General features: G+C 36.7%; 1 protein-coding gene across 1 annotated transcript in view; it reads left to right on the top strand.

Annotated features, from left to right (window-relative positions):
* Positions 1-4,873, top strand: part of Pi3K21B (phosphatidylinositol 3-kinase regulatory subunit alpha) — a 34,206-nt gene extending 29,333 nt beyond the window's left edge. Inside the window, exons 6-14 of the mRNA XM_018447307.1 lie at positions 407-429; positions 1,134-1,316; positions 1,431-1,638; positions 2,031-2,258; positions 2,487-2,811; positions 2,898-3,145; positions 3,345-3,521; positions 3,610-3,795; positions 4,048-4,873. Coding sequence (XP_018302809.1) covers positions 407-429; positions 1,134-1,316; positions 1,431-1,638; positions 2,031-2,258; positions 2,487-2,811; positions 2,898-3,145; positions 3,345-3,521; positions 3,610-3,795; positions 4,048-4,342 — 1,873 coding nt within the window. The 3' untranslated portion in view covers positions 4,343-4,873. The remainder of the gene's footprint in view (positions 1-406; positions 430-1,133; positions 1,317-1,430; positions 1,639-2,030; positions 2,259-2,486; positions 2,812-2,897; positions 3,146-3,344; positions 3,522-3,609; positions 3,796-4,047) is intronic.
* The last annotated feature ends 12,586 nt before the right edge of the window (positions 4,874-17,459 follow it).

Here is a 17,459-nt window from a genome sequence, read left to right as displayed (position 1 = left end):
CCGGCCGGCAGGTCGGATCGCGCGATCACGGGTGCTATAAATAGCCGGCAGTCGTGCCACGATGTTCGGCTCGCGGGTTGCAAAAATGTCGAGGCGCGCCACCAGATGCATGCTGCATTGTGGAGGACCCTCTCCATTCTGAGGGAGGGCGCCAGAAAAGCACGCTTATATTTTGCGCGACAGATCGAGATTTCAGGGACAACGAATGAGCGAGCGGAATTCGCGAGCTCCTTTCGGGCTTTGAGAGACAAAGATTCCGGCTACATTTACCGATAAGCCTCAATATTTATACATATATAGCTCTGAAATTTCTTTTAAAGTTTCTCGCGACGTTGCACGGCGTATGAATCAGTTATTTTTAGAATAATGTTAAAAAAAACTTCCACATTTCCTGAGAAAGACGGAGACTGCTGCTGTCTGTATTATATCGTGCGTTATATTGTGCAGATTTAACCGCTGCAACACGTCAGTTGTCTGCCTAACGAAAAATTTCGTTCAATGAACTGAGAGTTTATCGACTAAATATATATTTGATTACGATTATCATTTTAATGCATTTAAATATATTTCTTTTACAATTCTTCTAAAAAGATCAAACTGTAAAACTTAATAGGAGAAAAAAAATTAGATTGCATAAATAGATTGGAATTTAAATAGATTGCAGATAATATTGGAGATGAACGAAGGTCCTATAACTCTACAGATGTTTTTTTCGAAATTTCTCGTGCACAGTAATTGATTATTAATATATTATTGACTAATCAAATAGTATTGACTAATCAAATAGTATTGGCAAAGAGAAATATACTTAACATGATCAAATTTCTTTATTTTCATTTTACAACCCTTAAAAAAAATCACTTTTTATTGTGACGATTTTGTTGATAATTTTAAAACTCATCTTTTATTTGTTATGTTGATTTGATATATTTTTTAATGAAGTTAAATTAGTTTACGTTTGATAATAATTAATAGAGTAATGTTTACTTAACTTATTTATGGTAATAACTAAAAAAATCACATTATTTGAGTTTTGTATCAGTTGAAGTAAAAGCGATATAATAATCATACCAATGTAATTAATTATATTGATATGATTATTATGTCTTTTGAGCAGTTATTGATATGATTAGTATTTATTTTTTGCGATGAGCTAAACATAAAGCAACGTAACATAATCTTTTCAGATGTCTGCAATGCGGATTTAAGTCCGTACACTCCCCAATGTATCGCCAGTGTCTTGAAAAAGTTTCTACGTGAATTGCCAGACCCAGTGATCCCGGTGCAATGGTACGACAGGTTTCTGGATGCGTCGAGTAAGTATATATTTCTTAATCAAGTACTTTCTCAAACCGGTTATCAAATTTTTCATCAATGGTTATAATTCGTCGTTCGATTGCAAGTCGTACGAATCTGTTTTTGTCTCACAGATATGAGAAGCGACGAACAATGCGCGACGCGTCTCAATCAATTAGTAGCGGAGCTGCCGGAACATCATCGTAGCACATTGTGCCATTTGATGGCACATTTCTGTCGCATCTGTCAGTTGCAGCACGGAAGGGGCTACACGGAACCACCGACCATCCTCGTACAAGTTCTCTGCCATATATTTCTCAGGCCACCCTGGGACCGAATCATGTGAGTGCCACGTTTCACACGATCCCTTTTTTACTGGCGACATGCTAGGCTGTAAAAAAAACATCGGTATTTTCGAGGATGCTAGTAATAGAATGCTTTCCATCTCGTCGACTAGCGGGCTAATTAAATTAAAAGAATGTGACTTTTAGTAGAATGTGAATTCTAGTTTGTTAGCATTGAGTTATTTAATTTTCTCTCGCAAAAAATACCTTGTAGATTTCAGGATATAATATCATTACATAACGATATAATACTGTTATATTTGCGATAAAAAAATTAACTGGTTTTACGACTATATTATTACTAATAGATAAGATTACTTGTCTGATAGAACACTCGTAATACTCTTTGATTACGAAGAATTTAGCACTTTGCACTGCGCAATTTTACAGCCAAGTTGTTCACAACACGGAGGCACACATACGTATAATGGAATTGCTACTATTACACGGCGATTGGAGCGAGAGGCTACCAGAGTTTGCCAGTCCTCCGCAATTACCGCCACGTAAAGTTTCGAGACCACAGTTTCCGATTTTGGATCCATTCCCGGTTCTTGAAGACGAAGCTGTAGACAAAACGGCACCTGGTGCAGATACTGGCAAGGACCAACAGCCGCATAGGTGATCTTCAAATCCGATTCTGATTTCAATCCAAATCTTAATCTAAGTTAGAAGTTTCTAGTTCTAAATTAAACTTTTTAATCTTTCTATCAATTTAATTCTCTCTATACTTAGTTTTAGTTCTACTTGGTTTTAGGTCTTTCTTCTTCTATAGTTATCTTCTAAGATTTATAGTAATTATTTGTAATTATATGGCACAAATTGTAAACATCGTCGAAAAAATTCTAGGCCACGCACACTACAGGAAGCTGAATGGTATTGGGGTGAAATCACGAGGGATGATGTAAACGAGATGATGATCGACTCACCGGATGGCACTTTTCTGGTACGCAATGCGTCCTCTAAAGGTGGCGAGTACACTCTAACGCTGCGTAAAGGCGGGACCAACAAACTCATCAAGATCAGCCATCGAAACGGAAAATATGGATTTTCGGATCCCTATAACTTCCACTCGGTCATCGAACTGGTCGACTACTACAGGAACTGCTCGCTCGCACAGTATAATTCGGTGCTGGACATTAAGTTGCTTTATCCAGTGTCGCGATTTCAACAGGTACCTTCCTAGAACTTTCTGGTCCACGAAATAATTGTATTATGTTTATCCTTGAACTTTCTATCTTGTGTTTCTCTGAAAAATAGGATGACGAGATCGCAAATACGACTGATATGGCAAAAGTCAGACAGAAATATTTCGAGTTAGATAAAGATATAAATGATACAATCCGGCAGTATCAACATTGTTCGGATTTGTACAGTAAAACGGCCTACGAAGTTCAGTTGAAGCGTAATGCATTGGAAGCCTTCACAGAGGCCATCAAGATGTTTGAGGAACAGATAAAGTTGCAAGAAAGGTGCAAGATAGAAGCCCAGCCTCATGAGATTTCTACGTAAGTACTTTGTTATTTATGTTCTCTAAAGGTACTTATATTTCCAAATTTTTATGAAACATTTAAAAGTGAAATTTTCTGTATTGTTCCATTATGATTGCATCGATGATAATCATATTTCCGAGATCTTATATAGCAAATAATATAAAGTAAGGATTTTTAATTATAATTAATCATTATTATATTTTTTAAATAACAGTTTGACAGACAATTCGGAACTGTTGAAGCGAAGATTGAAGGCCTTAGAAGATAGCAAAGAACAACTGGATGAGAGTCTGAAACAACAGATCGCCTACTATAGGACCCTTGAGAGAGAAATGTACAAGCTGAAGTCAGAGATTGGAGTACTTGTGCGGCAAAAGGATCGCCATTCTCAGTACGTATTCTTTTATTCGGTCTGCGTGTCAAAAATTTCCTTTTATTTTTACATTGAAAAACTGATCTAATTCATTCGAACATTGCAGATGGTTAAAGAAAAATGAGATAAAGCAAAACAAAGAGGAGGTGGACTTTGCAGTTCATTCCGATGAGAAAACGTGGCTGTATTTGAAGGGTTCTCGTTCTGATGCTGATGCTATTCTAAAGGGCCGGTCCGATGGTACCTTCCTTGTTCGTCGATCGAGAACGGGCCAGTACGCACTTTCTATAGTGTAAGTATCTTCTATAATTTTATACAAGTATGACGTGTAGTTTAAATCAAGAATAAATGAAAATAGATAATTACAGATAACGCGCGAAATCATAATATAGTAGGAGTAACATATGAACCATTTAAAACGAAAGTTAATCCTCTCCTCAAGGTTTCCCTCGAGAATTTGAATAATCCAGTTTTAAAGATCGTATTTCATTGACCGGGTTTCGCGGTTTGTGTCATGTGTTATTCGAGAATCGTGATGTTCCAGGTGCAACGATACGGTACAGCATTGCATAATATACGCTACCGAGCGCGGTTACGGCTTCGCTGAGCCATACAACATTCACGAGACCTTGAAACACCTAGTGCTGCACTATGCTCAGAATTCTTTGGAAGAACATAACGAGTGCCTGACCACCACTCTGGCCTATCCCGCGTTTGCGCCGCCCGCAGCGCTAGCGCAACTACAGGCCCAGCAGAAGCAGTTGCAGATTCATATTCAGAATCAATCGCCGTTCGCGCGACCGCCCCATGAGAATCAACTCGTCATGCCGCATACATAATATTGGCTTGTCGAGCGTCGCGATCCGGATCCGCTCGAGTCTGAGTACGTTCACGCACGCGCGCACACCCACACGTGAGTTCTGCTGCTACAAGCATCATTCGCCGACGCGATCGGCAGATCGACTGTATCACGTGAGCCTTCCTTGACGAGTTCGAATACGTTTCGTTGCGAGACAAAACGTTCCTTCGTTCGGAACGTTTCCTAAAATCGCGTACAATAATTATGCTTATTTCACAGTGAGAGGAAATAATCTCACGCGAAATATCGTGAAAGCACGCAATGTAATATCGGTTGCTTAATCATCATCGAATGATAGGTAGGTCGTAAGATCTCCGAAAATACGGAGCACTTTGACGAAGTGTATAATAGCCGTAACGATAGTAATCGTAAGAGATACTAGCGATAGAATTAGATATATACGTGTTATCGTGATACGATAATGATCGCTTCGAAGCAGAAGTTCCCAAACGGCGCGTCGCGACATCCTGATAAAACGCAATTTATATCCAGAAGAATGCAGAAGCAAGAAACAGATGAAGTAAAATCTCTTGAAAGATAATTTTTTAAAAATTAAACTAATTTTTTATATTATCGATTGTTATAAATATTAAAATAAATGTTTTAACTATTTTTTTATTGATATGTAAAAGTGATAATGTTTTGAAAACGTAAAGTTCTTAAATTTTCTTCTGAATTATCTGAATCTTTTTGTTTTGTAAATGTAACAAGGATGAGTAAGCGTGGGAAAAGATTAAAAATTGACTTATACTTTCTACATGACTAATAATGATTGGACATTTCGTATCCACGCTTTCGTCAACATTATTATAAGGATAAAATAAAAAGAAAATATCAGATCGAAGAATTGTTAGATTCAGAATGTTTGGGAACCTCTCTACGCGGAGAGATCAAAGATCTGCGTCGACATTACGGCAGGATGGTGACGGTACGTTTCTGCCGCTACCGAAATTTTGTTTTTTAAAACAAAGCGTTTTTTATCTTGACGCTTGTAATTGCGTAGAATTTATCCGCTCGGAAACATCGGCATTACAAAAACATGCCGTCGGATCAGCGACCGGGATAGCGAGGTCCGCTTCGTTCGTATAGATTGTTCAGGTAATCAGGGTAGTCTCTTATAATCGTCTAACGTCTAATCCTTAATAGCCTGAATCCCCGGATTCTGATTAGCTCGTATCGAGCGATCATTTGAAACTAACTTTGAGTTAATAATTTAGTTTCAATTAGCTATCGTTATCATTTAGCTACATAGGATGTACCTATGTAGTTTAAATCGTGCTATTTTATTGAAAAAGACAGTTAAAGTACTATAAAAATAATTTATAAAAATATAATATCTTTTGAATTGCTATGATTGTAAGTTATAGTCATTGATCGAATGTTCATGCTACTATAAGCAGAGCTTATTACGTTAATATATCTTACGAAATACCCACAAATGACACTCGACATAATTTTTCATGTAATAAGTTAATCTGGATCACGTGCTATTACTCATCATTATTTAATGTTTTTTGTAATGTAACGTATTTCGTTTCTTACTATAAAATTTGCACTTAAGTTCGCAAGCTAAATTAATATAAATTAATAGGAATTGATATTAATGTCAATTATATTATGAATTAAGCTTTGCATAATTTTATCGCAACCACATTGTATTGTAATACGATCATTTTAGGCTTTTAAGGGTTAAACGTGGTCGTTTAGAAGTCGAAAGATGATCGCTTCCTCGTTGCTCGAAATTCCTGATCGCTTGCAAATGCCGTTCGCGACTTCAACGAAGGACGCGTGCTGCGATTCGCAAAATAAAGCGTTTTCATTTTTTGCGATATTGCTGAATTATGATAGTGATATTAGAATGTAGTCGAACGAAATTCACGTAAAACCGCAAGGCGTCTTTATACCATTTTATAGTAACCGAAAAACTGGCTGCGAAAATCCAGTGAATCCACTTTTTCCGAGAAATTTAAACTGTTCCTTGGAACATTATCAAATATCACATTAACTTGTAACATGTCTGACTATTTCAAGTTTTCCTCAAGTCATTAAAGAGTGGATCCGCTCGCTTCTCCGTGGCTAAATTTTCGAGTTTAATCGCGAAGATGGACCGGATATCTCCGTCGTCCTTTCTCGATCGCGTTCCGCAGTGGATCGCGATGAAATTTCTTCGGTGAGAAAGAGAGAGAGAGCTTTTTTTATACACATTTCAGACATTATGCCAAGCAGATTTGTGAGAAAAGATACATATATATACACACACACACACATATATGTATATATATATCTATATATTATCTGTGATTTTTTTCGGATTGTCTGTAAGCAGAGGGAGAAAAGTTATCGCGTTTGTCATTTCCGATCGCTTTTGTCCCTAATATCTCATTCTTGTCTTTCTTCTTTTTCTATACTTCTTTCGTGAACTTTCTTTTCCACCAAAACTTCAATGTACGATCAACGCATCGAGTCGATCTTTCTCGCTATCAGTCTTATAGATAGTAGCGATGAGAGAAAAGATCAGGATGCAACAGGAATTGAAAATGTTGAGTGAAAAGCAAGAAATAAAATTGCCAGCGATATAAAAAAACAATTACGAAAGAAAAATCAATTAATAAATCACAATCGAACGCTAGTCATTAGTCTGAAACAATGTTTTTGTAATGCTAATCAGACAGAGGACGCGTCTATTCTATTTATATTCTTTGTCGTTCTTTTATATATTAATAGAATATTTATCTGTCATTGTTATTCTCTTATATTTTCTTCCTCTTTATTACAATCGTTTCTTTGTTGTGTCCTGACCTGAACCACTGAAATGAAATTAGAAGATGCACGGAGGCGTGCCTGAGAAATCTCACATTTACAGAGCGGTCGGTAAATGGCGAGAGTGTATCGGGAACGCTTCACGTTCAATGAAACCGGTGGTTCCTCAAGTTTATCTCGCGCCATCGTAAATGAGAGACTGAGAAACACAAATCGACAGATTCGATCTGAGCAGATAAATCGGACAAGTATTGAAATCAATAAGAATCAAGCTAATATGATTCATCTTTCAATCTATCCACTATATCTATAAGTAGGAATCATTTAGATTAAAAGCGGCGTAGTAGTCGAGTTTTGGAAAAATCTTGTCAAAATATTTTATTGAACATGTGCGAATAAGAGATCAATTTTTATCATGCATCTAATACTAAACGCGGTCGTTCAATTATTCATTATTCACGTTGAAAATCGGATAACCATCTTTGGCGTTAGAGGCATTGTTAAAGAAGAATGTGAATGCGAAGTATTCTGTGTCGAAATGCGATTTGCACCAATTTTAGATTATGTGAGATGTATGTGTAAGAGTATGTGAACGTGATGTTTCTCATCTCTACGCTTTTATTTCTTCCGCGACTATGTAATCTCCTATCGCGCGATAGGAGGCGAACGAGCGAGGAAGATCGGCGAAATCGTCTCTCTTTTCATTCTGAAGAAAAGCACAGAGCGGCGAGAGAAAAACGTCGCGCGGGAGAGAAACGTAGTCGGTGAACAAAAGGTTCTCGTTTGCTCATTTCGAACGTTTCGGATTACGTAGGTTTAGGTAGTTTAAGATTTTTTATACAGACGAAGGAAGGGGTGGTGGAGAGGAGCGGGAGAGGCATGTGGCCTGGCTCGCTACCACGTGATTGTCCAATTTGTACGTCCGTCGTCGTTCGATTCGTTCTCCTCCGGTCTCCTCGCGTTTCTTGTCGTGCCATTCTCCTTTTCGAGGCCTTGTTCGCTTTTTATTATTTTATACCGTTTCGTATTTTAAGCTCTTCGAAGAGCAGGATGACGACGACGTTGACCTGGCATATTTCGAGAAACGAATTCACGATCATGTTCAATTTTTTGGGGTTTGAATGCTCGTGATTGTCGACATTAATTTTTGCCGTGAAGCAAATGCCGTGCGTCACTGATCGAGCCTTTCGCATGGTAGACAGCAGTGAGACAGTACCTATCGGGTTTCATTAGAACGAGTTGAGGCAATTCTTCGTGATTTTTCTCGTGGGAGTTAATCTTCCGGCGTAAGAGAAAGTACGGAGGAAACGAATCGATGACGTCGGATGACTCTTTTATAGTGTTAAAGACAGTTATACAAATATTATGACCGATGAGTACGACTCGCGATAGAATCTCCTGGTGAGGCAATTAATATTACATTTGTTATATTAGGTTAATAATAAATAATTGTAAGATACTACGATTGTTAAATAACAACAAGGTGTAATATATATTGTGTACAGTTTTACATTTTTTATGAAAAATGAATTCAAAGACAAAAATCCTTCGATTTTCTAAATTTTACGCAGACAAAAACTACGTAAAATTTGGTATTTTATATTCTCACGGGAATGTACTCAGTGTAATGTCTTTACGGAAATAAGTGTTTTACAAATCGGGAACTCTTATATAATTACCAAATATGATTAGAATTAGAATTATGAAGAATGTTCATTAAGATGGTAAGATAATTTTTTATCTTTTTGTTGCTTTAAGAGCTTTAATTTGAATTTGAATATCTCTGTTTAATGTGTGTTTTGTTACTCTTTTCTTAATTTATAATAATATTTTGCAAGTGTAAAGTCAATTCCGCTATGTGGAAAGAAAGATGCAAATTGATAAAAAAGAAAATGTATCATTCAATTGTTTATCTCGAAATCTATCACGAGTCGCACTCGTTGCTTTCCCAGTGGGAAAGGATTATATTTATACAAGTGCGCGCGCGCGCAGCATACATACATACATACATCATACACGAATTCACACATACACGACATATTCACGGAATAGATTCACATGCGAGATAAATAAACGAAGCTATATAAATAAATATATATATATATAAATATTATATAGATGCGATACGTTGTGCGTCGAGAAATATATATGGTGCAGATATGAGAGAAGAGAGAAAAGAGAGGAAAACGAAAAAAATATATATATATTCGAGTATATATCTATATATATTTTTACTTACTTTCAAAGCAAACCTTCAATTGATTATTTATAATATATACATGCGTACATATACATACATTTGATGGAGGGTCGTGTTGTATTAATCGCGTGTCTCTGCAAGTCTCGTCGATTGCGAGTCGCTTCGAAGAGGCTCTCAGATGAGCGCGTCGAACAGGCACACACCGTGCGATCCCGCGATCTTGATGAATCCCACGGGATTCGAAATGTTGATCGAATGTATCGAATCAAGTCAAGTCGAGTCGCTGAGAGTAAGTGCAAGATCGAAGAATCGACACGACTCTTAATATGACTGTCTCGAGATTGTGCAAATTGGTTTTTTAGTATTTTTGATAGATGTCGATTGTGCACGTAATAATTTTTATCTTAAATTGCGAACAATCGAGAGCTTGTATTTTTCTTAAATTTGCGCGAATTACGTGCTTCGCCTTATAGACATATATTCAGGGTAGAGAAATACGTGATACCTTTTTATCAAATTTCGTGAAGTATTTACACAGTTCTTTATTTACAGTTCTTTCTGGCATGTGTGCCGAAATTCATTTTATCTATAACTTATTGTGATGTATACTATTTTTCTTCTCACCGAGATTGAGTCTTTCTTTCTAGCTCGCCTAACAAAAAAATTTCGCGAAATATTTTTTTATGTTTAACTCTTGTTTCTTCATCACATTTCTTTTTCACACGATATTGCTTTATCATTTATGACTTTTTACACGAAGAATTCTTGCCCTTGCCATTCATTTCCCGCATAATATCAATTTACAACAATGTTTTTTGACGTCTATCATTGCTTTATGTATCTATTATCTACTTTAATCTACCACTGCTAAATCATTAACGCTGCATAAATTAATTATAAAGTTTGTTTTAGAATAGTTTCGATAAAAAATCTGAAGTTGCATTAAAAATGCAAAAAAAATAAGAAGTAAACAGTAAGCCTGAGATAAAAATTTTGCAAACGAATTTTTCAGACAATTTTTCCATGTTTTGTTATCAAAATAAGGAATTGTGTTACTGAAACTTAATATTGAAAATTTTTTGTAAGATAAATAAACATTTACCGCCTATTTTAGTATTATCTGATTTGAATCATGAATAATAATAATAATAATAATAATTCAGATTTTTAATCGATCCTATATATTAAAATAACTTTTCTTCGGACAACAGACATATTTTGAATAAACTTTTGGCGATTTTCGAGATGTCGAATATTGAAAATGAAAATGACGCCGAAGCGTCTTGAAAGAATCTTGCCATTATTTCGCATCAAGAGTCGCGTGTGCGTGCCTATCTATGATCGTGAAAGGCGATTGGTGGCTCATAATCATAAGCGCTAAAGTCGCTATTGAAACCGATAAAATTTCAATAAGTTTACTCTTCTTGCCCTCATGGCCTCATCTTTTGTAATAGTTATTAAAAAAGAAGGAAATTTAATTGAGAAATTTATTTTAGTTAATTCATTCTAAAATTCATTCTGTAATGTTATATATATTTTATATATGAATAAGGAAATATTAGCTATCGGAATTCATGTCATCGGAAGTCATTATACTGAAATTCAAAATTGAAATTCATCGAAACTGTAGGAATTTCAATCGCAATTTGCACTAATAAATACTGTGAAGAAAAAGCACACGCGTGCTCCTTTCTCACGCATGAAATATGTATTTCGATCGCGGAACAGGAGTGGTTCAAATATTTTCTTTCCATTATTTTTTTTCTTGTGAATCTGGACGCGGAGGCGGTGTCTTTCTGATATCCGAGCCGATTGCTCTTTTGTACAAAGAACGAAAAAAGAAAAGAAGACGAGAGTGAGAGTGGTACTTCAGTGAATGTTCTCGGCAGGACCGGTCCATGAAGAATGCTACGTCGAGGTAGCGATCGAGCCGCGTGTCACCCCGTGATGACATGATGCAATAATAGTTAGGTACAGGAGGAAATCGCCTTGGTGATAAAAATTTCAAGCGGATGAAACTTTTAACGACAATTAATTATATTTCGGAGGACCGCGAGGAGCCCTCTTTGATAACAAGCGCTAGAACAAGCGTTTTTACCTGATCATAACTTAACTATTATTGCACGTATGTGCAACGTCGATTGTGCGATTCGTCGAGTCAACTTTACGTAATATCGAATCGTCCTGCGTCGCGTTGATTTAAGAAAATTAATCGGCATTGCGTTCGATTTGAGGGAACTATCGACCATTATCATCGAAGCGACGATATTAATATGTGCGTGAGCCTGGCCTTTTGATACGTGCTCGGATATGTGCTCGAGTAAATGAAAGGATGCGATCGTGAGAGAATCGCGATTTAATGAAGGAAGGGCTGGCCCTATAAAAAAACGAGCGTATGAGACCACATGGAGGAACGTTTCGCCAACTAACGCGCTTTCGTGCATTGCATTGTGATCTCCGAGAATTAACAGCGGTAGCGATAAGACGAGAGAGTAATAGAAAAGAAAAAAAAAATGAAAAGAGAGTGAATGGAAATATTTGCCTTAGCTTTTGTACAAGCAAACGAATATGAGGGATTGCCGATGAGAAAAAGAAAGGAGGCAGCCAGGATAGGCGCGAAACTTCACGATAGGCTGACATAATTGATTCTGACGATAAAACAGTGATAAGAGTTGATGAATTTAATAAGCTGTTGTAGTGCGTATGAGTGGGAGGGAATGAGAGATAGCCTTGCAGCAAGAGAGACAGAAAAAGAAATACGATGATAATCAAATTGTGTATGAATCGTGCGTATTTGCATGCAACGGTACGATTATACGGTAATAAAATTCTCTCGCGTTCACCGAGTGTCGAGACGAGAGCATTTCTTCAGAGGATTGATATAAAGATAAAAATTAAAAAAAAAAAAAGAAATATGCACAGAGCGTAGAAATTGAGTTAACCGATGCGAAGCCACTATAAATCGATGTAATCATTGTAGATCTAACACGATTGTAACCGCAAAATGAGCGCTAATCGAACGATTTGATATAATTAATTCATCATACACCCTCATTATACAATTAGCGATTCAATTAATTAATATAATGTAATTAATTGATTATACGAGTATAAAATCGCTCTCATCGATATTCGCCGTCTCCTCACAATCATCCAGTCGGATGATCTCGCGAGACCGATCGATCGGTAAACGTACGAATGGGAAACAGGCGTTTGCTGCAAGGCGATGATAATCGATCATTAATCAATGATGCGAATGCCGGTGCGAAGGAGGATCATACCGGGTGCGAAAGTTGTATAAGGGAGTGCGGAGACGTGGGCGTAAAAGCAAAAGTTGTCGACATAATATTACATTATTAACGAATGTATGCTGTCCCACTGTGATAAAAACTTTTGTTTTTGCATGTAAAAATATATACTACTATTATATTGCCATAAGCGCGCGCGCGCGCATGCAAGCGAGAGAGAGCGAGAGAGAGAGAGAGAGAGAGAGAGAGAGAGTGTGTATCACATTAATAGTACGCGTATACGGATAGATGTATAATGTATGTCGATACAGCATGTATCATCACAATCGATCCAGGTATCTATGTTCTGTATGCGCGTACGTACACATATACACATAAAACACACACACAAATATGTACAGAGACACAAGTATATTGTGATCGAGCGTGTACACGTAGACAGACGCATGCGATTACGGAGAATGCGAACTTTTATTATTGCGCACGCCATGTATTCATACGCTGATGAAGGACAAATTATTATCGTAATTACCACTAATATAGTATCAAACACCGTTAGGATACCGTTCGCCGATCAGTGCGGCCGAGATTTCGCTCATTCTCGATCCTCGCGGAATTCGGCACACTCGGACAATCCTTTTGTATCTTTTATCACACACATATACACCCACTCATCCACATCCATCCATCCACCTACCCACCCATCCATTCACTCGCATATACATAAACACACATACACACACACACAGCCACACAATGCGTACAACATACACACATCGATCCGCGAAGAAGTTTTGCGGTTTTAGCTTCGTTAGCAATAATTCGAGTGTCGTGACGCTGTCGGTATCTTTCGGAAATATATAATTTCCGCGTGCTTTTTTGTCGCGGAATACGATCAAGGATTAATCGAGGAGACCGAGCTGACGATTTGTTTTCTCGTCCTAGGAAACGTCCATTCTTGCGATTACCTCGACTGTCAATTTTCACATTTTGTCCAGGATCTCGTAGTTAGAGACGATTCGTCCAGCCTCGCATCAAGATTTACGATTAAGGGAGACAAATAAATTGTGTGTAGCGCTTTCTCGCGAAGCGATCTTTCTCAACGAAAGTGTGACGAGCAGCGCGATCGTTAGCTCCGTTTCTTCGATTTCCACCGCGAGATTAATTTTATCGAAAATCGTGGATCATTGTGTCGTGCCACGCAAAATATACGAAAGAACGTATAAGTGATGAGAGATCTCTACTCTCGAATTATGTACACGCTCTTTCTTTACTTATTCCATGTCCTTAAGAATCTGAAGGAAGTTGTTTTCGGAATTCTAGAGAAATGAAAAAATAATTATATATATCACAGTTATTTTAATTATTTTACAAATTAGGAAAATTAATAAATCGGAGATTTTGAAAAATAGGTGATTTGATAAGAGAGAAAAGCGATCGGAACGATTTCTAATTTCGGAAATCGGTTATTCTTATTCTGTGAAATGAGTAAAGAAGAAGTGCGTAATTGAGGGAAATTTGGTTTGTAAATTCGAGATTTCGAATGGATTCTCGATCGAAAGGAGCGTACTGATAAGTATTCGAAAGGTGCGAAGCTGATAACTGATGAGATTGCCCTTTGGGCGCGTGAAGCTGATGGTGTAATGAACGTTTACTCGCTTCTTTGCGCAACGTCATCTTCATATTGTATCTTTTATTTGCTAGAATTACCATGTAAAATCATTTATATTTGCATATGATTAATATGTTTTACTTATAAGCTTGTGGTATTGCTTTATTATCCTTTTGAAAGCCACACTATCATCCGTCAACTTTCCCTAGGAAAATCCTCCTGCGGCATAGAAATGAAACATCTTATGGCGGTAATAATACACAGAAAAAGCCAAATGTTGATTACCTTTCAACATAATTATAAACGCAACGACAGTATTTTTAGAAATGTTATATAGATTCCTTTTTCCTTCTCCGGATGTGGTAACGGATTACATTTGTGGGTTTTCTCGAGTTGATCTTCGGACTCCGCGAACGAGTTTCTCTTGGAAGTTAAACATGATTCATTGCTCGAAGGAGAGCGAACACGGGCACGTACTGGGTTATACGCAGCCGCGTGTAATCAATAAATGCGAATTCTTTCGTTCGAATCGATCTATCGGGCGGTACACACTTGACGAGCGCTACAGCGCTCTCGGTGACTTGCGCTAATGCCAGAGGCAGCCGAGCATAGAGCCGCTTTGAAAGTGAGATTAATCGTGCGAGACCTATCCTTACGTCTGAGTCATAAGGATCTCGCAATTATAACGTCATAATTGAATTACAAGGAAGGCGCCCGCCGGGAAGGCGGCGCACCCGGCATGTGGCCGAAACCGTCATTCGTTCCGGCTATGAAATCGGTTCCGGGAGATGCTCCGCTCCTTTATCAAATAGAATTCCATTAACAAAATTCGATAAATGCGAACATGAGATACTTAGTTTAACATTTTATTAATAAACATTTTATTTCTTCGAGAAACGAATTATCGACTGGATTTTCTCTGCCAAAAATTAGATTTGCATCCCGATAATCAAGTGGCAACAAATTTATAAATAATAATAATAATTTGTAAATAATAAATGATAATTAAAAAAATATTACTAATTTTAATTACACTATTAAGAATCTTTATTTTAAACCGCATATGTGAGAACACAATTTCTAGTATTGATTTAATTACATTGTTTAGAAAAAAGTGAGACCAGTCATTTGCCGTAATTTTTTAGACGTTGAATACGAATCCGATTTCCAAATTGTTCCATCATGTTATAATTTTGAGAAACTGACAGTCAAAGTTGCACAAAAAGGGATTATTTTTAGATACTTTGTCATATTATAACTAATATATATGAAATATTGGAAAAGTTTTATTACAATCAAAATGAAGTATATTTTCAAGATTTTCAGTCCTCAAAAGGAACTTTTAACGTCAACTTGATTAATGAGATATTCATAGTTAAATATGAGATCTATTGTGGAAAAATTATAAATTAGGTCATTGACGATTTATCAAATAGCTTTTAATTATATTTATTTAAACTTAAGGGATTCTTAGGCTAAATATGAATGCGAACGATTTGTACAATGAGTAACTTTTTGCAATATTTCATTGTCGATTTTAATCACACACACATCCGCGTATCGTACATCGATAAATCGCGGCGTCTTGTGAAAATATTAATTGACGTAATTTTGCGCGTGAGCAACAATAGCATTATAGTTTCTGATTCACACAAATTATTCGCATAAGTTGCTTCTCGGACGGAAGATGCGAGTCACATTCTTAGGATCGTAAAGCGTTCCTATATTTTTTTTGCATTAACGTTACGCAACCGCGGAATTGACTAAAGACAATTCGCGCGCAGGTCATTATGACGAGACGGATTTATCGTGTAGATTCTAATAGGCGAGACGATTGTAGACGCCAAGATGTACAGGCATCTCTGCAATTTGCCAACTATGATGGAACGAAAGGTGACATTAAAGATGACTTTAATTGAGCCTCGAATGTCAGTGTCGAGGGATTTCCCTGGCTCAACCCCGGAACGTCGAGCATCTTTGCGCGATTGCATATGAGTGATTACGTAACCCGCCCGGAAATACTTGATTGGCGCTTAATAATTAGCATTGTTACTACCGGTGGAATAACGGTCGTGAAAATGTCGCAAAAAATTCTAACTTGATTTTGCGAGGTGTAAGTTGTTCTGTTTGCGTATACGATCATAAAGTCGTTACGATGCGGTTATTTCGAATAGAATAGCCTGATAAATAATATTTATTCTTATGGTGCAGCGACAACGTTAATCGTTTTTGTGCAGGTAGCAATAAAATACTCGTAATGCTCAGAAGAAGCGTTCCAACTCATCGTCTAATAATGCGTCATTATCAAGCCGCGAGGAAATATAATCCTGCGTGGAAAATCGACAGCTTTATAGGTGTAAATATTCTGTCCGACGTCAATTCGCAGATAAGCGACGACGAATAATTATTACTCATGCCGGATTGCGATTCGTATTTCTTTTTATACATGACTTTCCGCAATTGCACCTCGTCAATTCGCTGAAGGAAATGAATTAAACGTATATACTGACACGCTGCCTCAAAATTATGATCGCAGCATAATCATTGCAGTTTTACGACCGCGATAATATCTATTCTATTTATTCTGTTTATCTATTTTGTTATTCTATTTATTCTGTTTATACAGGGTGGGCCCGAACGTTCCGCGATCAGATTTTGAGATTTTATAGGAAATTTAATTCTCTATAACTTTTGTTACTTTTTGTCAAACACGGATACTTTCCCTGACATTGTGTAAAAATGTATAAAATAACCATGATTTCAAAAGTTGAGCGCTAATTTTTTAGCAAAGCATTTCACAGTCTGGTTGAACTCACCTCGTATATATTCTAATATGATTTCATAGTTTTCATATACATTATACATGCATATATATACATTTCACTAAATTTTTTCACAAATGTAGCTTTGTGTTCGGAAGTGGGTAGGTATTTTTTCTTAATCCTTCAAATTGGATTTTAAAGACACAGTCGACATTTTAAAATTGATCACTTTCACGATGTTAATCATTCTGCTTTCACATGAAACTCTAACAAAACCGAATGATAAAAAAAATCGGATGATAATTACGGAACTTAATTTTAAATGTATTTTAAATGTTTCCCACTGTGCACATCGAACATTGTATTATATTATGTGAATCAAAATATGATTTATCAAAATTTTGTTGCTTCGTGGGTAAAATAATAATTATTCAAATATAAGTGTCCAGAAAATTGTTATTCAAACTGCAACAACTCTTTGATTGAAACAGAAAGGTAAAAATTTATTTAGAAAT

This window comes from Mycetomoellerius zeteki, unplaced genomic scaffold (genome assembly GCF_001594055.1).
Source record: "Mycetomoellerius zeteki isolate Tzet28-1 unplaced genomic scaffold, Tzet1.0 scaffold20, whole genome shotgun sequence".
Taxonomy (NCBI): domain Eukaryota; kingdom Metazoa; phylum Arthropoda; class Insecta; order Hymenoptera; family Formicidae; genus Mycetomoellerius; species Mycetomoellerius zeteki.
This window is presented reverse-complemented; position numbering and strand designations above follow the sequence as displayed.